Source organism: Misgurnus anguillicaudatus, chromosome 18, assembly GCF_027580225.2.
Source record: "Misgurnus anguillicaudatus chromosome 18, ASM2758022v2, whole genome shotgun sequence".
In the NCBI taxonomy this organism is placed as follows: domain Eukaryota; kingdom Metazoa; phylum Chordata; class Actinopteri; order Cypriniformes; family Cobitidae; genus Misgurnus; species Misgurnus anguillicaudatus.
In genome coordinates this window covers 8,448,699-8,472,128 of record NC_073354.2, presented here as the reverse complement: position 1 = coordinate 8,472,128, position 23,430 = coordinate 8,448,699, and the positions used below count along the sequence as shown (strand labels likewise).

Here is a 23,430-nt window from a genome sequence, read left to right as displayed (position 1 = left end):
GGTAAACACACACAGCGGATGGTGGCCATTGACTTCCATAGTAGGAACAAAAAAAATGATGGAATTCAATGGCTTACCATCATTTATCAAAATATTTTCTTCAGCATTTATCACAATACTTCCAAAATATTTTTCCTACTGTGGAGGTCAATGGTCGCTGTCTGCTTTGTGTGTTTGCCATCATTTCTCAAAAAAAATCTTCTTTTGTGTTCATCAGAAAAAAAGAAATTCATACAGGTTTAGAACAACACGAGGATAAATAAATGATGACAGAATTTTCATTTTTAAGTGAACTATCCCTTTAAAATAATTTTATTATCATAGTATTGCAGTTGTAAAGAAGTCAAAAGTACAGTTTGTTTAAAGATTGTGTCATCATTTGTGTGCCTCAAAACTCACCTCTTTAATAGAGCTTTTAACTGACTCGCTATGTTCTTCTTGTTGTATTGTCTCTTATTTATTAATATCCTGTAGCACTTTGAGATTTTTCTAAATATAAAGTGCATTATAAATTAAATTTATTATTATTATTATTATTATTATTATTATTATGTAAATCTTCTGTATGTGTAATATGTTATTCTTATTTAATTAAAATGTATTTTACTATGTATTAAACTATACTTTGATATGTTTTTATTATTGTTGTTTTTAAAATGTTGTGTAATGGTTTTATGAGTGGTTTCGCAGACAGTTCTTATTCTCATTCCAGACTGAAATACATGTTTGGCTGCCTTAAAGGTGCAGTGTGTAATTTTTAGAAGGATCTCTTGAGAGAAATGCAAAATAATATACAAAACTATATTATCACGGGTGTATGAAGAACTTTCATAATGAACCGTTATGTGTTTATTACCTTAGAACGAGACCTTTTTATCTGCAAGAACGAGACCTTTTTATCTGCATACAGAGAGGGTCCCCTTACATGGAAGTCGCCATTTTGTGCCACCATTTTTCTACAGAAGCCCTTAACGGACAATTTTTTTTATTAGTTTTCTCCAACGATATATTTGTCCGATGGCGGCTACTGTAGCTTCTCTATGTGTTTCAAAAGCGAGGGGTGAGCAGTGGACTAAGCCATTTGTTGCAATTCACAACCACTAGATGGCGCTATAATTTACACACTGCACCTTTAATTTCAAAACAACATATATGAATGCCATTGTTTTGTCTTAAGGTGCACACCAGTATTGTTTTTTTAAAGGTTTATAAAAACAACTTAAATATCCTGATATAACTAAGGCCTAGTCCTGGATTAATCTAAACCCTGTCTGGGAAACTGACCCTTAATGTTTAAATCCCTCCTGTTTGTAGTCTACAGCAGTAATTCTTACTGGGGGTCCGGGGTCCCCTGGGGGCAGCGAGATGGTACCAGGGGGGCCCCAGTTTTATGACATTTTATAAAATACATTAATTTATCATGAATTCTGTGTAATTAAAAAATAAGGCTACTAACCAACATCACTACTTTGCATAATTTAATGTTTTGTTGAATTAAAATGTTAAGTTTGAGAACTGTTTTTTGTCATAAATTTTCTTTGGGGGGGGCGCAAAGGAATGCACCGTACACGGGGCACACGCTGAAAAAGTTTGAGAACCACTGGTCTACAGATAAGATATAGTGTGCAAGCTCAAACACCATATAAATAAATAGTGTTGGGCAGGTTGACACAATGTCAAAATCTATTTTCTTTTATAGAAAGACTTTAAGTTTGCGTCTATCAGAAACAAACCTGGCAAATATTCACTTAAGTTAACAAATACACCCAATCTTCTCTATTATATTAATATTTTCAGAAAGTTAACTATAATTGAAGTTTTAGTATAACTTTATTTGTAAGTAAAGAGCATGAGAAAAAACATGATTTAATGTGTGAACATGCTATTTATTGTTTAAAGTGTTTTAATGGTGTGTTTCTTTAGTAGAAGTCTAAACAAATGACATCTGACTACTGGTGCTTTTAGTCAGTTTAGGAGCTTTTGGACCTCCTTACACCCTCTAGTGTCAGACTTGGAGGGGCTCATCTGTATTAACCTACAGTAAAGCACTTTGTCTTTATTTTTTAAGAAATGGAGAGCAAAACACTTTTGAAACAAACCAAACACATTTTCACGGTGATTATAATGTTACAGTTCATCTGTCTGTCAATCCTGCCCACTTTATATCCCTGTTACCTCATTTAAAATTGACATGCGGCCCATTTCTCCTCACAAATGCATTGGGCCAGATCTTTGTTATCCATTTACAACACTCAGATTGACACCCAGTATGACATTTCTAATGGACTTTCCTTGAGTTTAGATGGACTGAGACACTTCAATAGTAAAGCTGTGAAAGGAAGACGCTAAGCTTTCCACATTCAGTCTGGAGGAATGCCCCATCTGTGGCTGTCCTGGGTGAAGACCCATATGGTAGATCTCTGGAGGATGCACTTCCACGCTGGTGCTGAGGAGAGTCAAGGTTTGGTTCTAAGGGACGAGCTGGATGACTACAGATATGATTCCCAGGGTTCTGTTTCAGAGAACCCTGCGGTAATCGACTCGGTTCTGTCCTGTGAGGACAGCGGCCCTCTCGCACGACCAAAAATCACAACCTGGGAGGCGGGCTGGAACATCACTAATGCCATCCAGGTGAGCGCAACAACACAACTGCATCACATGCATGCTTTATATATTTGTAAGCACATTTTGAGGTGTGAAAATGTGGAAGATGCAAAAACAAAAAAAATGCAATGCTGTATGTTTGTAAATAAAATGCAATGCTGAGTTTAGTACAGAATAAAATGCATCTCACGAATTGAAGTAATGGATCATCAGCCAGTTTTCTAACCTGCACAAGTGTCTGTGTCGATTTGAATATGCCTTATTTACTTTATAGCTGCATAAAACTTTGTTTATGTGAATGACACCCCATTAGCTCATCTGTTCAATCCCAGTTAAAGCTGACAGTAATATTTAGAGCAGAGTTAATAATCACACAGCTCATTATTGCTGTTCAAGCTCATTTACTTTATCATTCTGCTTTATTTTTATTGCTCGATGTGTCTGGCTCACATACACGCACCTGTCTTACTCCCACTAGATCTTTTTTCTTTGACACTCAGGATTGAATTTTCAGCCTTTATGCACCTACCAATTCAACTTAACCATCTGCTTGGAACATCTTTGCTTATTTTCATTGCAATTGTATATAAAGAGTTAATATAGAGATAGTGCCGCTATTACCATTGTGCTGATGCCGTCCACGGCAAGATGTGCTTATGCAAATAAGTAATGGAGTGATGCTGTACAGTCCTAGTAAGGTTTGTGTTCAGTATCCTTCACAATCCAGTACTCAGACCAGCCTACCAGATGAGGAAATACACTAAAGGAATAATTTCTAGCTTGAACACCTATGAGCAAAGTTGACAGCATCCAGGTTGACTGTTTTATGCTCGCATTTCTATAGGCCAGACACAACAGCTTGTGGTTTTTAAGGGCTTGCAACCATAAACGCTTACGTTTATCTTCAAATGGTGTCTTCGACAATGGTATTTTTTATAAACATGAATCATTTTTTGGCATTCCTATTCTGACACCCAAAAGCACAACAAGACATTTTCCAGTAGGTTATCTTGCCCGTTTGTGTAAAAATTCGTTTTAATATACTTGAGAATAGTATGTCATACAGAACCGTTTGCCACTGTACGTTAGTATTAACGACGACAGTGGGGCTTCTGGTCTTAGTTAAACGAGTTTCTGTTACTGATTTAAAGATCAGATGGGGGCCCCAATACATAGATTCACCCTGGGCCCATACATTTGCTAAATCCTCAGCTATTGGTAATATACTTATGCTGCAATAGTTAGCCTTTCTGGAACCGAGCTGACGTAAACCACATCACTGTGTGACACTTGCATTACATGTGAACGGCCCCTATACGCTAATAGGATTTTGTTTCTCTCTCCCTGTCTCGTCCTCGATCTCGAGGACAATGAGAAAAACAGACTAGAGCCCTGCAAACGGGGCGGTTTTTTTTACCGACCGGGCTCGGGTCGGGCTTATTTTAGAGTCTCTCCTCATTGTGTGTGTTTGCGTGTGTAGCAGAGACAGCGCGAATCTGAGAGCACGCATCAAAGAGCGCGCGCATCAGAGAGAGCTTAAAAGTGATTGATATTGGTCTCGGGTCGGGTTCATGCTGAAAAAAATTGCAGGCATTGTCGGGCTGGGGTCGGGTAGGGCTTGAACACTACGGGCCGGGTTAGGGCTGGAGTTTTTGGCCCGTGCAGGGCTCTAAAACAGACCCAGTTCTGGTAAATGTGAAGGTCGGAACATCCCTGATGTACTAGTCATCCTTCAACGTGATGCCCAGCTGATGCCTGACCAACAACCAGTTTAATTTCCTTACTCCTTTACATATATACAGTATATATATCTCCCAAGGGTTTTTTCCTCCTAGGACTTTTTTTCTACCGGCTAAAAAGTCTGTTTTTTTCAACCTGGGGAGTTCGCTTTCATTGGCTTAACTTAGCACCTTCTTCTATACGACATTATACGCTCGCTTATAAAGCTGCTTTGAAACAATTACCAATTGTGAAAAGCGCTATATAAATAAAATTGAATTGAAAAAAAAAATATATAATATATTGCAATAGGTCTATTATAATGCCTACAAACAATACTACAAATACACTCACACTGTGCATTAAAACTAACGGAAAATCACAACCAAAACCTTTATCGCTATACTGAAATCCCAGATGCCCAGACAGTAATTTATCTTTCATGAATCATTAAGGTATTGGTGTTTGGGATGCAGTGAGACTATAGTGTGAGTCTATAAAAGCTACATTAAATGTTAAATGTGTGATATAAATAAACAGTGTTCATAAACGACCACTGAGACTGTAGTCTCGCATGGACCTGGTAGTCTTTTATTTACATCTTAACAAGCGAATAGCTTGGAAAAGTTCACAGTAGTTTAATAGGGATTTTGTTCCGTTTGCTTGAATGAGTGTGAATGAACGGCTGCTGATTCTATCATCCTAAGAGGAAATGAAAGCTTGTTGCATCTTTATTCACTGTGTTTAACACACAAGCAATTTGCCAACAATCAAGATAAAATATCTGTCACTTAGTGCCTCTTTAGAGATGACTGTGTCTCTATTAGTAAAGAGGGTGTGTGAGGGGTGTGATTTCATTTACTCCCATCTGCTGTATGGGTCTGAGTGTGTTTCACACAGCTGCCTGCCTGTGTACGTGTGTGTGTGTGTGATCTCTCCTGGTGCATGCATTTATCTGGATATAAACCTGGCATTGGACCTGTTTTCCCAATGCTTCTTTCTCTTTCATGCATCAGCTTCATCTCTGATATTCCATAGGCTAAAGCTGAAGTAAAATTACTATATTTTACTGTAATACATGTGAGTGATGTTACCCTGTGTAACTAGCCACTATGATGCTATTGTGTTGCTACAGTGTGCAGTGATGCTGCACACACTGCATGTTCAAAGTGACTCGATTATGATTTTTTTTCCCCTCATGTGGCACAGATCTGATATGACCCACGAATGCGTAAGCAGGAAAAAAGCGCATAGATTCCGATATTCTCCGATCGGTTTCAGGTTTTATTCATATGTGGAAATAAATTGGATATCAATCGAATACATGCATTCGCATCCGCAATGTAAGCGGACAGAAGTGATATTCCCATGTCAAGACCACTGGCGTAGGGCAGTGGTTCTAAAACTTTTTCAGGGTGCAGCCCCTTTGTGTACGGTGCATTAAAAAATGTATGACAAATTTGTTTTAAAACATAACACTTTAATTAGACAAAACATATAAAAGTATACAAAGTAGTGCTGTTGGTAAGTAGCCTTATTTTTTTTAGGTTTAATTACACAGAATTCATGATAAATGTATGTATTTTATAAAATGTCATAAAACTGGGGCCCCCCTGGCACCATCTCGCGGCCCCAAGTTTGAGATGGGCCCAGACTAAACAGTCCCACCAGAAAAACGTGATTTTGCGATCGCATGATTCAATGCATAATCAACCAAAGTCTGCATATTTATGCAGGGGACACATTTTTTAAATACGCCGCACTTTCGCTGCATAAATTGCAGATTTCTGCTCGCAAAACATGCGGGGCTTGCATGGTTTCATGATTTTCTTAGCAAAAAGTCATATATATCTTAGCAGAAAGTTGAAAATGTTGCATTTACTTCACACATGCGCAGCCATGTCCCCTGTTGTCATCAGAATGTTAGGAAATTACTTAATTATGTGACGTGAACATCAATGAAAAGCTGCAAACAGTTTTTGCAAGTTCACACAGTTTTTGCAAGTTCACACAATTTTGGCAAGATCCCACAATTTCATTGCATAAAATTGCATAAATATCCTGCATATTCCATCACATTTTTGTTTTGTTTAAGAAAACGTGCCGCAAGAGCAAGGATTTTTGCCCGCAACAATCACAAAAAAACTCTGAGTTTTTTTGGAAGGACTGATTAAATATCCACTATGTTGATGATACATTACGTAACATACGTTGTAATAAACAAGTCAGTCGTTAACTGGAATGATGTTAAACAAGCGCAATTTAACCACAAGGGACAGCTGTTTATTATGTGTATTTGCATTTGAATAGAGCCGCGTTACCGCTTTTGTTCATTTTTGAATAAAACAACGTTTTTTTGAATAAAAGCTCACGGTATAGTAAAGGGTCCACTGAATGAATACTTTGCGATCTTGCCGGAAGTAGTAGGTCATCCGGGTACTTTTCGCCTACTGTTTTTTGAATACTATGAATTCTGACATCCTTCTCGTCTACTATATAGTATGGAGTTATGTGATTTCAGATGCAGCCTACAAACTTTCAATCAGGTTTGCTGAGGAAAGTTTCAGCTAAACTCTTTAGGACACCGGCCCTCCAGGATCGAGTTTGGACAGCCCTGAATTGGGGTGGGCACCACCCACAATCACATGACTCTTCCTAGCAGCGCAATGGAGGACGTTGGTTCCGCTTAGAGGAGTAATGCTGAAGTTTTAAGTCTTGTTACAGAAATAAAGCTCTATAATCTTGTATAATCATTGGCCATTTCTCAATCCGAAGGCTGCGGCCTCCAGGGGTCACATTTCTAGGCTGCATACGTCATCAAGTCTTATTTCAAAATATTAACAATTATAAAGTTGACTATTATTCTTAGTTAATCGTAAATCTCCGGAGAAACAGCCATTTTGTCTGTGTCCATTGCATATCGCATCAGTTTACTTCCTTTGTGGGTTAAGCTGTTCCGGGTCAGTATGTCTACCTTGAATTGTTCTGCCAAGTGTTTAGTAAAAAATGTAGCCACATAATTTTTAGTGGAGAAAAAATCAGAGAAGCCAATCTGATTGCTATCAATTCCATCTCGCTGCTCTCTAGAGAAAACATGAGATATTAAAAGGATTTTTTGGATATGTGTGTTTCCACAGGGTCTCTTTGTGCTGGGTCTTCCCTTTGCCCTTCAGCAGAGTGGGTACATGGGTTTGATCCTGCTTATATCATCTGCACTGATCTGTACCTACACAGGTAAGATCCTGGTATCTTGCCTGTACGAAGAGGACGAAAACGGCCGTTCGGTCCGTGTCAGACGCACATACGAGGACATCGCTAATGCCTGCTTCAAAAACGTCTGTCCTCACATCGGAGGGATAGTTGTGAACATCGCACAGGTGCTGGAGCTGACCATGACCTGCATTCTTTACTTGGTTGTCGGTAGCAACCTGATGTGTCACAGCCTTTACTTCCTGCCTCTGACCCCAGTGACCTGCTCCACCGTCACCTTTCTGATCCTAATGCCCTGCATGCTGATCCATGACCTGAGGGCGGTGTCACGTCTGAGCTTCTTCTGCTCGTTGGTTCAGTTCCTCATCACCTTCATCGTGATCGGCTACTGTCTCTGTCAGTCAGTGCGGTGGGAAAACACGAGTCTGAGAAGAGTGCCTGTGGATTTCGATGGGTTCCAGGTCGCAGTGGGGGTGATTATATTCAGCTACACTTCTCAGATCTATCTGCCCACACTTGAGGAGAGCATGATGGACAGGCCAGAGTTTAAGAGCATGATGGATTGGACTCACGCTCTTGCCTGCATACTGAAGACATCGTTCTCTGTACTGGCCTTCCTTACATGGGGAGAGGAAACCAAAGAGGTACATTTCATTAGATTTCATAAGATTCACCTACTTACTGTATAAACACAACATTTACTTCTAAAGCACTTACAAAATCACACTTAACCCAGAGGTATTTTATAGGGTAAAATAAAAAAGCACCCTAAAGTAGCCTATATAAAAGAGGGGTAATACAATGAAATTAATCATTTAGCTCAGGTTTAAACACACAATTAGTTATGAATCTTCAGTTTTTTGTGTGGATGATGCTAAAGTGCCCTTTACTTTCCTCACTTGCATAAAATAACATATTCTTCAAAGTGTATTATAAAACATGACATGAAAAATGAGTTATGGTGCAAAAATAGATCTAAAAACTTTTCAGACAGTTTACATGTTCATATATATACTCCATAAAGTACGGGTGATCTGTGCATTAGTCATCCACCGGTGTGCTCATTGCTATAAATATCAGTGTTAACATGATATTTCACTTGTTGAGCTTTGATCATGATCAAATTCCACCGTATACAAAGACTAAATATGAGCTCATCTCTGTTAAACATCACATCTGATATTTCTTTCTTTATCACTTCTCTTACAGGAGAGAGAGAGAGAGAGTTGCACAGTGACACCAATCCAATAATTACAGAGAGTTAAATGGATAAAAGATTGCATATTTAAAGTAAATTAACCATATGAATTAACAAGAACAGATTTACTTCGAATACAGCAAGGAAAGCCACAGCAGACTGTACACTGTAAACCTGGATAAGTTTTACTATGATTTGAGCCTGATTGTGTTTTTTTAGTTTATAAACTTAAAAGACTGTCAGTTTTAATAACTACATTTTATGAATAACTATAAATAAATAAAAAAATCGCTTAAATTAAAAAAAGATTTACTTTTTTATTTTAATTAGGCTACTACAACTGAAAGTCTGAAGTTTTGACAACTTTAAATATTAAAACCCCATAAGTGGCGCTGTCTGTTACGGGACACCTGAGTTTACTATTGGAAAGGTCTAAGCCCTTTAGAATAGGAATTTCCGTGGGATAGTCACGGAATTTTTTGCTCATTTTTCCATTCTTACGGATCTCCGCATTTTTTTGTGCCCCTGCCACGGACAGTCTTTTTCCGTGGCATTCTCACAGATTGGTTACTCAACTGTTTTATCCTATTTTCTTACCATTGTTGCTTCGGTTTACACTGTTAGACTTTTAATTGTATACAGTATATGCGGTAACTTACTGGCAACGTGTTGCCAATGAGTTACTGTAACTTTGAGCCACATAAGGACAAACCCCAACGAGTTCAGAGTTATGTGGAAACTGATTACTTAAAAAAACATTTAAGTAGACCAACTTAAAATGTTTAAGTAAATAATATGTATAAATTACAATTAACCCAAACTTAAAAGTTTATATTTTATTGTATTTCATATTTATGTACACTATACTTAATTACTTATTAGTGTTTTCCCCTGTGTGGGAAAAGTGATGTATACCATTTATTTATTTTTTGAGTCACAGAAACAGGCAGTGTGCCTCATGAAACTAAAAACTGTGTATGCAAGTATAAAGAAACTGAGCTCAGTGCTGGTATAGACTTCACCCAGTTATTGTTTATATGATATGATCCGACCTACAGTCTAAGCACAGGCACTACACTTCTGAACAATGATCACTACAAAACTAAAAAATAACAAAAACTCTTTACTGAAAACCACATAAAATATCACTTATTTAAAAAAAAAATTCTCGTAATATAGGCTAATGCAAAGCATGCTGGGAACTGGAAAGCCTTAACCAATCATGATGATTTTATATAAAACTACAGTCAATTTGCACTTCCAGAATCTTTAGCTTAGCTGGCAGATTGAATGCCATAAATCTCAGGTTTGCAATTATTTGGCTGTGGTATTGAAATTTTTGAGTTAGCCAAGTTCTTTGACTCATTTTATTTGAGTTTATGGAACTGAAAGCGGTGAAACGTTGAACACACAAAAAACTTTTAAGTTGAATTAACTTTTTTCACTGGTTTGAGTAACTTATTTTAAATAAGTACATTGTACTGTTCGGGTTTACAGTGAATTGCAACACCTATGGAAAGGTATTTTAGTCATATAAGACCAAGTCTCATCTGGTTTAATAAGAACAAATCAAAGGTCAAAATCAAACGGCATATTTTCAACCAACGATTACTTTTGACATCAACTGTCACAATTGTAAAAAACTGTATTCACAAAAGACAGTGAAGAGTGACTGAAGAGAGAGAGAGATAGCCACTGTGGGATTGGAAAACAACCGTAGATAACCTTTTAACTTGGGTCCATTGTGAAAAAGCTTGCATGCACTAAGAGGGTTTTGCAGCGAAAGACAAATTACTTAAATACTAAATGAAGTGGCATTTGTGAAAATAAGAAATTTTAGTTACTGACTAATAGATATTTATTAATTATAATGTGTTATTATTGTTTTCAGGTGATAACAGATAATCTGCCAACTGGTTTACGTATGATGGTGAATCTGTGTCTGCTGGTTAAAGCTCTTCTCTCGTACCCGCTGCCGTTCTACGCCACAGCAGAGATACTGCAGATCAGCGTGCTGAAGCTGGATTCATCCGAAGCCGGGGCTGAGCATCGGACGCTGATCCTGCGAGGATCTCTCCTCATCCTCACCTTCATCATGGCGCTGTATGTGCCTCATTTCTCACTGCTCATGGGCTTAACGGGTAGCGTGACCGGGGCGGCCATGACGCTGCTGCTCCCGGCTCTCTTTCACCTACAGCTGAAATGGACTCAGCTTGACATGAGTCAGAAAGCTCTGGATCTGCTAATATTACTGCTGGGCTCTTTCTGTAGCATCTCTGGGGTTGTCTGTTCTGTTAAAGGAATGATAAAAGCATTTGGGGACAGAGAGAGCACCAATCGATCTGTGTAACTAATGATTTATCTTCGATGCTTATAGGTTTACAATACACGCTTAATAAACAAAAGTCACAGATGCTTAATAGACACATAATGTTAAGAAGAAAGTGTGTGTAAAAAAGTTTGGTCATTACTTCTTGTGATATATTTGTAAATATTTGTTCATATTCTCACGTGCACATCTCTTTCTGTCATGTTTCTGTAAGTGGTGGCCACCATGAAACCTCAATTCATCTTGTGCCGAAATGCAAGATCTGAAATAATACCCAGTTTTTAACAAAAACATATCTGAAATCCGTTAAGGGTGAGAACATAATTCAAATTCTGGGTGAACTTGTCCTTTACATTTAAATGGAGTTAATGAATGATTTTCTGCTTTCTTCCTGAAATGAGTTTGTGAAATGTTATCTTGTGTCGAGTCATAATTCACCGTGTTCATTGCTCAGCTGCTTACCAGGTTAATGATGCATGAAAAGCTCATGTTATCCTGCTTTACAGTCTCTCACTGTGTCTATATCTGTCGTACAATAAACAACTTTTGACAGTCAGTTAATGATGTAAAGAAATGACAAAAAACCCCAAAAACAAATGATAAACATATTGTTATGAACTAATAGGCTATTAAACGACGAGTTTATGAAACAGCAGTTATTCACAGTTGTCTCTGTTTCTATCTCTGCTGGTTTTATTTCTCTTCGTCATTAAGAAATTTGATTTGCTCTTGGAAGCTGCGACAAACAACAGCTGCAAAACTTACAGGTCAGACATCATGAGCTCAACATGGGCTTGTTTCTGATGGATTCATCAATTCAAAATGAAAAGTTTGAGAAAGTAAAGATTTTATATTCATAACAGACATTACAGTCAGTTTTATATCACCATATAAGACAAGATTTTCATCCCAATATTACTAAAAACAGGTCAAATTTATTTGGCCAAATTTATGTCAGTGTGCTGCAGTCATCATACACACACACACACACACAACCACAACCATCTGTTTGATCTGAAATAAGCTAGTTATTACATTAATGTTTTGATTTATACAACTCAAAATAATACCTGATACGCAAATAAATCACATAAAAGTGATACTTTCAATAATATTTCTAAAATAAAATGACAAACTAAAAGTCTGTTTAATGACATTACTTGAAAGCAGACGTTTGGTCAATTTGACTTGCAATGGTCCTTGTAAATATGCACATCAATATGTATGCCGGTAAATTGGAAGTGATTTGCAAGTGAAATGAGCTCATCCCGAACTTTCTGCCAGGTTCACATACACGACACATGTGACACTGATATTAAACTAGTGTCTTGCTGTGCGTGTCTTTGAGGGCGGAGCTTTGGAAGGAGGGGGCATGTACTTTATTAGTGAAAGTTCATAAAATACAGTGTCTACTTAATTCACTAATTAACATAATTCATGCCCATAAACAACAAAATAACAAAGGGATTAAAAGAGCATATGGCTGTTACTTCACAAGAAATGTACTATGAATAAAATTACCTGCTTTAACCACAACTAAAAGAACAGCTTCTTTAAAGTCGCCATGAAATGGAAGTATCAATTGCCTAATTTTCCCCGTGGGGACGTGTATCCGAGTAAAACCGGCCTCTGAAATGAAATAAGGCAGGGCTGGATCTGAATTTGTCCATAGAGATTTGATTATATCATTTGAAGTTGGGTTGTGTTGCTAATTGCTAATCTCAGCGATCTTTTCCCAGGCCCCGCCCACCTGCCATACCATATGACTGGAAGTAAAGAGAGATCGTTTTTAGGAGAGGAGGAGATTTGCATTTTTGATTAAAGATTAGGCACATGAATTTTTAAAAATTAATGAAGCTCACAGATAAGTCATTTGTAAAAAAATACCACAATATTACAAAACAAACAGTTTTTTATTTTACTTTCATTGCGACTTTAAAAGAACTGAGTTATGAAATCTTCTCTCATTAATAGCACTATGTTTATACATTTTTTTATTATCGTTCATTTGTCTTTATTTTACCTATGTTCGGTTTCAAAATGCTCACAGAGGTACTGTAATTTACTTTATTAATATGCTTAAACATTAAAATATTTTATCGATAATTTAATCAATTAAAACTCATATTTGAGCATCATAATAGCATATGTAAAAGTTTTTCCTGCGACAGAAATGTCTACATACTTTAAAATGGCTTGAATTAAGCTTCCGTCATTCAGTATACGCAGATCTATAAATATGCAAATTAGTCTCCGCCTCTACTTAACCACACATTTTAGACCATAGAGACAGAGCGCAATTATGCTAATTTGAAAACCACGCCCACAAGGTGTACAGCTAACAAACAAAAAAAACAGAAATAAGTTTTTATAAGCTGTCGGGCCGTAAAACCGCAGCCTTTAAGGAGAAAAAAGTGGATCGCACACTACGTTTCCCTCTAGTGGGCGCAGTTCTACTAATACTTAGTACTATGAAAAGTTGCCTGTTTCAACTTTTGTGTCTTTAAACGCTCGTTTTTTGGGGTCGACATGACAGCATATAAAAACGTATTTTTGTTTTTTTTACTTGTTAGCTGTACACCCTGTCACACAGCAGCTTTTAGGCATTGTTCTGTATTTGTTATAAGCCAGAAATGTCAAGGATGGAGCCTGTCACAATACAAAGTCAATGGAGACGGATGGATTGTTTTCCCCCCGGTGGGCGTGGTTTTCAGGTTATGACGCGTTGCGCTCTGTCTCTATATTTGAATATGTGAATGAGTCTCTGCCTCTATCCTTTCGTAAATAACGTAGGCTAATTCATGTAGTTTCAGCTCGACTATTCAGGTTCGTCTATTACACACTGCACGTGAGTTCAATTGTGATTGGTTACCTGTTTATAATGTAGCAAACCAAGGCGATTTCAAACCACGGATATAAGATTGTCTTTGGAAAACTCAAATTTTATGTAGAAAATACTCAGCAATGTTGTTGAATGATGAATTTGCACATGGTTCGTCTTAGAGCATATTAAAAACAACACATAGACTCGTGACTGGTCTTGCAAGGGGCACAAATTCAATATAAGTGTTCGGAGTGTCATGTGTGTTGCTCGTGTTTTCAAAATATGTGTTTGTTGCGTCATGTGAACCATGTGCATCACGTGTTTTGTCAAAATAAGTGCCTGCTGCACACGCGTCAAAACCGTTTATGATAAAAGAGACGCTCACGCAAGACACTCCCTTAACAGTAAACTTTGATTAAGCATGAGATTATGTGAGTATATGGCAAACGTGAGCGTCTCTTTTATCATAAACCCTTTAGACGCGTCTGCAGCAGGCACTTATTTTGACAAGACATGTGATACATACAGGTTCACCCCGACTCGCCGAACACATATTTTGAAATTACGAACCACACACGTGACGGGCTACATACATGTTGTGACGAACTTTGCATCGCGGTTGCCACTACATAGACATATAAACAACAATAAAAACTTTTCACCACAGTGGGACTTTAGGAATATATAATATTCTGACCTGAGAAAATACTGACACTCTTTACTTCATATAAACTGCTCTCTCTCTCTCTCTCTCTCTCTCTCTCTCTCTCTCTCTCTCTCTCCCTTACGCGCGCACACGCACGCACACAGTATATCTGGTGTTGTTGTTTGACTTTAATCATTAGTGTATCTATCTGATTCTTATTTGTAAATGAATTAAAGTCGACTTTATTGAGTGATAAATACAGTAATAAGTTTTGATAAGTGATCGGCACATTGTGAACACTGAAAGCTGTTTCTGTGTGTTTTTCTAATTATAATAATATTATGGTTAGAGATCCGCTTAAAGCTGCTGGGGCTGAAGTGGTTTTGTATGAGTATATCTCATTAAACCAGCACAGACACACAAACAGATGTGCACGGATTTGTGAACTTGGCACGGGCAGCCGAGCATCTCAACACAGCCAAATCCGCAGGCATAAAATTCAATACGCTTTCATTTTTCATGGCAAAACGCCCGTGTCTCAAGTGCTTTCTTTCTCTATTCTCTCTCTCTCTCAGTGTCATTTTTTTTTCTCTGATCTTTGTTTTGCAACTTCCCACCTCCATATAACCGCAGCAGCCCACGCACGACGAGAGCGAAAGCAGGCCAGCGGCTTCGGAAATGTGACGCTCGCAGATTTGAGGATTTTTTGCGCTAAGATTAGAGAACGGTGTATAGCAAGAGAAAATGTCAGGTGGTGGTTTGAAGCCTTCAAATGAAAAATATCTCGCCTTTCTTGAGGTCAGGCTACGAGCTCGTGGCGCTCGGGGTTAGCGGTGATGGAGCTCCATGCGGTCTCATATCTGAGCGAGAGAGGCCGGCGAGGGCAATAAAGAGATGTAATGGCCCTTCATCATCCGTTATCAATAGTTAGAATAATACAGACGCAGGCAGCGTACGTAGGCAAACTCTTTGAGCGACTTGGAGGACAATTATTCAAGATCCGCGGCGGACAGCCCGTAATTACAAATCCATTTACAGGCCGTAGAGAATAATGGGCACACGGCAGAGGTGAAGAGCCCCCCCCCACCCCCTCAATCCAACACAGCCGCTTAATGTCTTCAAACAAGGACAAAGCACATATGTTCAGCTAACCCAGCAGGAATTTTATGATGAAAGTCTTGATAACATATCGGCTCTCTTTACAGGAGGGAAATTATTAAGGGTGCAGCTTCATGAAATGTTGGATTGTAAAACTCCAGTGCTCCTCTGAGAGGTCGGACATCATTTCAAAACAGGACTCTGTCAATCTTGGCGTTGCTGACATGAGAGGACACTTGAAGTTGATGGTAGTGTGTCTTTCAATCTTACGCTAGGATTACCGTACAAACTATAGATAATTTCAGGAGTAACAACCTAAACAAGCGGCTTTCGTGGAAAACACGTAACTTCCGGTAAACAAGCAAATGAACAACACGTAGATTACATATGAAACCAAAACATACGTTATTTTCGACGAGGTATTTGTTCAAGAGTTCAGTTTAGCAAAGTCAGACCATTAAACAAACAGATACAGGAAATAAAGTTCTGACCAGACCCGTAATTGTGTCACCGCACGTGCGTCCGATGAAACCGTCTCTATCCAAAAATTAGATACATTCAAACATACATAGTATGACTTTGCCTTTATTTCTATAAATATATTCCTTCACATAAACGTCACACACCTGTGTGTGATAGGTGCGTAGGAGAGCAGGACAAGAAAGTCCAAATATCAACAAATGAAAAGAGAGAAGTCTCACACACTATCTAAAGAGTTTATTGCAACGTTTCGATCTCTCGATCTTAAAACATATATGTTTTTGATGCCTGAGGAAGATCGAGAGATCGAAACGTTGCAATAAACTCTATAAATATATTCCAACTGTGTAAAAAGCTAATAATGTTGATAGACTTCTCAAAGCCCTAAATGCATAAGATTTGCTGCTCCACCCCTTCCCCTTCTGAATCTTCATTATGTTTTGTGTTTTGGGTGAAGGTGTCCTGGAAGCATCTCATCAATCTCATTATTAACACACTTCTCAAACAACACTTCCCTCCAACACTTTATTGTTTTTTACTGATTTTTTTAAAGTGTTTTAATGTAAAATTGCAGAAAAAACTGTATTTTTGTATCATGGAAAATTTCTGTAATTTATTGTGACTGTAATTTGACGGTATTTTTTGGGAACCCCAGCTGTCGGAATTTTACAGTTTTTACAGATTTTTTACAGTGTTAATGTAAAATTACAGAAAAAAACTGCATTTTGGTATCATAGAAAATTTATTGTGACCGTTATTATATGGTAATTTTTCGGCACCCCAGCTGTCGGAATTTTAGTGTTATTTTACGCAATTTTTTTTTTACAGTGCACGTATAAATCTCGACCCCCTTCACATCTTTAAATCATATTCAAAAATGCACAAATGTTAGTATTACTCAATAAATTGTTGTATGTAGACTCGTTTCAAACAGTAGATTTATTATGTATCACATGTCATTAATTTTAGAGCACATTTAAGAATCTCTTTATTTTAATATAGTGAATTCTAACTCAAGTATGCGTTTAACTTTATTTTTCTTGTTTAATACTTTAAGTTTACAATGCATTTACAATGCATTTAATATTCCGGCACTCGGCATATGGCCTCGTGCCTCTGGCCTAATCACAGCCGTGATGATATAGAGCTATATCACACTCCTACTCGAGCGATATTTCTTAAATATTAAATGCATGTTTTATACAACAGTTCGACGGCACACGTTTGAAAAATGAAATTTTAAAAGCCTCTTTTTTGAGAACTATTTCTTCCGCCACGGATTTGAGGACTGCCAGAATGACAGGTAACACTTTCGGCTGCTTTGAATCTCATAATTACTCAATGGACGGATAGGCGTTTCTTTATATTAACGTTTCTTTGTCACAAAGTGTAGTTTTAAGATTAGTTCAGTCAAGAATATATATTTATTATATTTAAATCTGCAGTCGATTAGTAAAGATAGCGCCTGTTTGAACGTTTGCTTAGTGAGATTCGGTACGTATGAGAACCAAAGCATGAGCGGACGTCAGTGTTCACTCGCCCCGCTGACCACCGCCCTCTCTGGGCTACATCTCTGACAGGGATTCCCTGGCTCTGATATCCGCCTTGTTTGTTTTTGATGGTCAAAATGAGATCAAATTAGCAGTATTTGGTGTCATGATAAAACTATTACTTGTTTTCTTATTCATATTTAGTGTCTTTTGTGTTGTTATTGTTTTGTCGCAAGGTAAAAGTTAATAAAACTATACTTATATAATGTTACTATTGGTTTCCCATTTACTCTTAACGCGATACGAGCACTCGATTATTATTAGACTTTGTTCTTGTCAGTACTATATAAAACTGTTTTTTATAAGTGTCAGAGATATGTTTTTGCATGCTGCTTATAAATATACCAGTGGCGATATCTCATAACATGTTTTAATAGTCACGTCGCGATTAAATAAATGATCAATGTCCACCTGCTTACCTGCAGTTCCACAGTGTTTTCGCGTTCTGATAAGAAATATAGCTCCAGAAGAAAAACCGAGTGTTTACATTCCTCTTTCCAAGTGTCCACACGATGTGACAAGACATTAATCCCATTAAGTTTAACGTAACATCCAAAAGCGCTGATCTTTGACGGAATAATAACTTCCAATTGGGATTCACCGACTGATTTATGAGCTAGTAAACTAATGAGACACACGGAGAGTGTTTAAAAACAGGGCGTCTGTGTTTTTCCATTCAGAGATGAGCCTGCTTAGGACCTCCATTCACTAGGTGGCGGAATGATACGAAGTTGAAGCGGTTACTGTGCCGTTATCAGTACAATATCGCATACCTCTTAGCCAATCAGATTCGAGAACCAGAAAGAACTGTTGTATAATTGATATTAGAGAATGAACTTCATATTGAGAGTAAGGATATGGCATTTCACTTAAATGATTACTCCACTATCATAAAAAAATTCAGATAATTTACTCACCCCCCTGTTATCCAACATATTTATGTCTTTGTTCAGTCAAGAAGAAAGTGTGTTTTTTTTTGAGGAAAATTTTTCAGGATTTTTCTCCATATAGTGGCCTTTAGTGGACCTCAACAATTTCCAGTTTCAATGCAGCTTCAAAGGGCTCTAAGCCATCCCAAATGAGGGTCTTACCTAGTGAAACCATCCTCATTGTTACTCAAAAAATTTAATATGCACTTTTAAACGACAACAACTCATCTTGCGCTAGCTGTGACGTGCCAGGGCAAACTTACGTATTTGCGCAATCACACCGAAAGGTCACACGTTATATGTGAAACGCACACTTTTAACCATTTTAAACAATAAACTGCACAAAGACATTAATTCATTAATTTCACATACTTCATACGTAACACGGTTAGTCTACGATGAGAAGTTGTAGTTAAAAAGTAAAAAAAAAAATGGTTTGGCTGGGTAAGACCACTGTTTAGAGCCTCGTTTTGAGCCCTTTAAAGCTGCATTGAACTGTGAACTGTTGAGGTCCACTAAAGTCTACTAGATGAAGAAAAATCCTGGATTGTTTTCCTCAAAAAACTTAATTTCTTCTCGACTGAAAAAAAAGAAAGACATAAACATCTTGGATGACATTGGGGTGAGTAAATTATCCAAGGTTTTTTTATGAAAGTGGAGTATTCCTTTAATGTTTCAGCTCCTTCATCCTAAGACACAAGGAAAGGAAACAAGGATGCACAAATAAGAATTAAGAAGCACCCACCTCACTCTAATAAAATTACTGCTAAAGCACTAAAAGCTTGTAATCATAAGGGGACAATTTTTAGTGCTATATAGGACCTATAAAGCACATATGAAGAACCATACGAGGGTACATATGCTATAGCACTACTATAGCATCAGATATGGTTCTATATAGCAGTGGTTTTCAAACTGGGGGCCGGGGCCCCCAGGGGGACCGGGGGTGGTGCCTTGGGGTCCCCAGTTTTATGACATTTTATAAAATACATTCATTTATCATGAATTCTGTGTAATTAAACCTAAAAAAAAATAATAAGACAACTAACCAACAGCACTACTAGGTATAATTTTATATGTTTTGTTTAATTAAGATATTACATTTTAAAACTGTTTTTGTCATAAATTTTCTTTCGGGGGGCCGCGAAAAAATGCACTGTACACAAGGGGGGCCGCACACTAAAAAAGTTTGGGAACCACTGCTATATAGCACAATAGGGTTCTACACAGGTACTATATGGCACTTAAAATGGTTCCCCTATGATTACAAGATAGTGAACCACTTTTAGTGCTACAGTATTTAGCACTGTTTGTTTTTAGAGTGTATAATCTTTCTGGTAAAGCGGGTTGACCAACCAAATCTAATCCATTTCTGCAAAATGATTCAGGTCAAATCTATGAATCTACAGTATTGCACCATCATACAAAACAGTAAAACAGCATTCACATACCAATTACTGAAATAGTGGGTTTGATTTTGACCCACTGAAGGCGCAACGTCTCCTTGACCTTTGTATGTATTACATTTTGTCCCAAAATTCATTTCCACAATGTTCTGGAAAAAGTGATATCAAAGAAGCAGCATTCAGTGTGCTCTATCAGAGTCCAACAGGGGGCGTTAGGCCTCAGTCACATCTCCTGCGCTCCCAGTACGACCCAATTGAAAAAGCAATTATCTGAGTGTGTACTCTCGGGTCCGTGAATAGACTGCTTCTAAAGTGCCACATTAACCTAGTTGAGAGGTATCGATTGAGGTCCCTGTCCAAACGAAGAGGTGCAGAAAGTGTTGGAAAGAGAGGATGAGAAACAGAGATGCATCTATATTCCATTCATCCTACAGTATTAATGAGGTCCTGGACAGACTCAAACTCTATTCATCAGCCCTGTTTGGAGCTGAGATGCTTTGACCGGCTTGCTGAACTCTCGCTTTCTCTCATTCCCACCAATATCTCTCCCCCTCACCATTTCCTCTCTCTCCTATCGAAATTGTTGATGTCATATTTTAAAAACTGCTGCAATATTTGAAGATGCTGTTAAGTGTGAAAGTGTTATTGCAGGTAATAGTTTTCAGCTTGTATGTTTTCTTCAGACATATAATGTATATAATTTTGCAGATTGTTTTGGGTGTTCGCAGTTCATGCTGTCAATTAAAAGAAAAATAATTCTGGTCCTGGATGCTGATTGGTCGATAGCTGTCCTATATTCACACTCACGACCTCTTCACAAGCTTCTGCATGCATCATTATAAAGCACTCATAGCGGATGGGTATTTTTGTTGCATAGCAACTTTCTGTACTTCATCATCCATCAAAAGTAAAGCACTTAATTATTTATTTACTTTTCTAAGGGGGGGGGGGGGTCCACGATATGTTTATGCATTTTGACTTATTAACACAGTTTAAGAGTTGGTTTCCTCATGCTAAACAAATGCAAAGTGTCAAAAAAGCAGTTTGGAGTGTTACAGAGTATTTCCTCGCCGAATGCAATTCGCCACGGTTCGTACAAGTTTCTGAAAGTTTTTTTCGATTACGGATTCGACGTTTCAGGAGTGTCTATACATATCACTTATTTTTATGGGCACTTCCCCCGGAAAACCCCGCCTACCCATCAATCAGCGGAAGACGCTAGAACTTACAAACATCACATCACGTGACAGCTTTGTTTAATTTTTAAAACTCAACAATGGCACAAAAGAAGAAGTCTGGTTTTGGATGTAAGGAGAACAGCCTTATGGAAACAGTGGATATAGTTTATTATCCGGGGTAGCAGCTGAGTTTTGCGTGTGTGTTTGATGCGCTGGATTTAATTGAAAAGTCCCAAATGGGTCATGAGTTGCATGCAGTAAGTAAGACTTTTGTGTTATGTTATAAATAAACATATATAATATATTTATTATAATTATATATAATATAAACAACACGAACATGTAGTGAATCATTAGTTATCCAGTCAATGTTTTATAAAGTGTTGACTCGTGACTCGCTCCTCCCGCAGCTCGTAACTCCTCCTTTTGAATTTTTTCGTACGTTATTGGAAAGAATCGGTAAAGCTAATCTGTCTTTTATAAGAGAGATATAAATGATGTAATACCACTAGGTACTTCAGATTAACATCAGATATGCAGAAACAGCGTGTGTTATGGAGGCTTTAAACAGAAATCATTGGCTTTCATTAACATGATGAGTTAAAACCAAACTGATCAAATTAAATATTCTTCTAAATCTCTCCCTTTGTGTCCCACAGTAGAAAGTTAAAGGTGAATGAATGATGACTGAACGTCCATTTTTTGGATTAATGATTCCTTTAAAGGGGGATTACAGTCAAATGAAAACAATACTCCTGGACATAATATTACAGTGTAGCGATAACTGCTAAATTAATCGAATTTAACAAGAGCAAGCTAGAGAACAAAAATAAAAAATCATTCAGGAACGAACCAGTACAACTCAATAGGACAAAAAAAACATGAAAGCTTTGATGAATGGAGCTTCTGACAGGCAGAGCAAATGACTTTCTGTCTCACTCCTGTCAATCAAACGACACCTCTCTGCCCTCTCTGAACTGATGGAGGTCAAAGATGAACTCTGACAAAAGCGAAGTCCATTCTGACAGACAACAATCTCTCATCTGCTTCACGTGGACGAGGAGTAGATGAGCACAGCCGGATCAGACAGATGACAAGGTAGACCAATTAAAGATGGCCCAGGATCACAGCACTCTCTCTCTCTTATCACATCAAACACAAGACACACACACATTTCCTGTTTCAGAGGGCCATTTTGCAATTAGAGATATTGGTAAGAGTAGATGTCAAAGAATGAACCTGTAACACACAGTTTATACTTCACACAGCTCACAAATGACTACGCAGTTCTGTTTCTTCCACAGTATTATAAAACATTCAGAAATAACTACAGGAAGATTTGGTTGCTGCTGATAATGATGGTGACTGAATGATGAAGACTCCGTTTTTACTTGGTATTAAGATGAGTTTTGGTCGATCGGATCACAAGTACACGAGACATACGTGTTCGTTCACACCTGGTGTTTTAATCTTTTGTACACTTTTGACCGCTTCTGTCCTGATTACTTTTAGGGGTTTGTCTATGGGCGAGTCCTTAAAGACATACATATAGAGTAGTAATATAGCGCTTTTCCATTGCATAGTACTAGAGGTCTACTTAGATCCAAAAACTCAAGGTTCAACTCAAGACCCAAGCGGGTTCATATCTAAAAGTAATACGCTTGTCATTTTTGGCAAGAAAAATAAAAAATATGCACTTTTAAGCCACAACTTCTCGTCTTCCTCCAGTCGTGTGACGTGCCAGCGCGACCTCACGTAATACGCCATCACGTCAAGAGGTCACAGATGACGTATCGAAAATACACCCCAGTGTTTAAAAGTGTGGAGAAAGAGGACCGTTCAGACGTTGTTGTATGTGGAATGATACTAATTATTGTCTTTGTGTCAGTTTATTGTTTAAAATGGTCCGCAAATGTGCGTTTCATATATGTTACACTTGACCCTTCGACGTCATTACGCAATAACGTGAGGTCGCTCTGGCTCGTCACACAGCCGGAGGAATAAGAGAAGTTGTGGTTTAAAATTGCATATTTTTTATTTTTATTTCCAAAAATGACAATCGATTCGATAGACAAGACCCTTTTGCCTCGTTTGAGATCATTTAGGGTCCTTTAAAACTGCAATGTTAAACTGCTTTAAAACCGTTAAGTGTTGGGGTCCATTAAAATGAGAAAATCCCAGGATTGTTTTTCTCAAAAAACATAATTTCTTCTCGACTGAACAAAGAAAGACATCGGCATTTTGGATGACATGGTGGTG

At 37.8% G+C, this 23,430-nt stretch overlaps 1 protein-coding gene across 1 annotated transcript; it reads left to right on the top strand.

Annotated features, from left to right (window-relative positions):
* Positions 1-2,105: 2,105 nt before the first annotated feature.
* On the top strand, positions 2,106-11,701 carry LOC141350321 (vesicular inhibitory amino acid transporter). The gene is made up of 3 exons (XM_073855416.1): positions 2,106-2,631; positions 7,461-8,177; positions 10,623-11,701. Exons 1-3 carry the CDS (start codon positions 2,374-2,376, stop codon positions 11,079-11,081), a joined length of 1,434 nt encoding a protein of 477 aa, XP_073711517.1. The 5' UTR covers positions 2,106-2,373; the 3' UTR covers positions 11,082-11,701.
* The last annotated feature ends 11,729 nt before the right edge of the window (positions 11,702-23,430 follow it).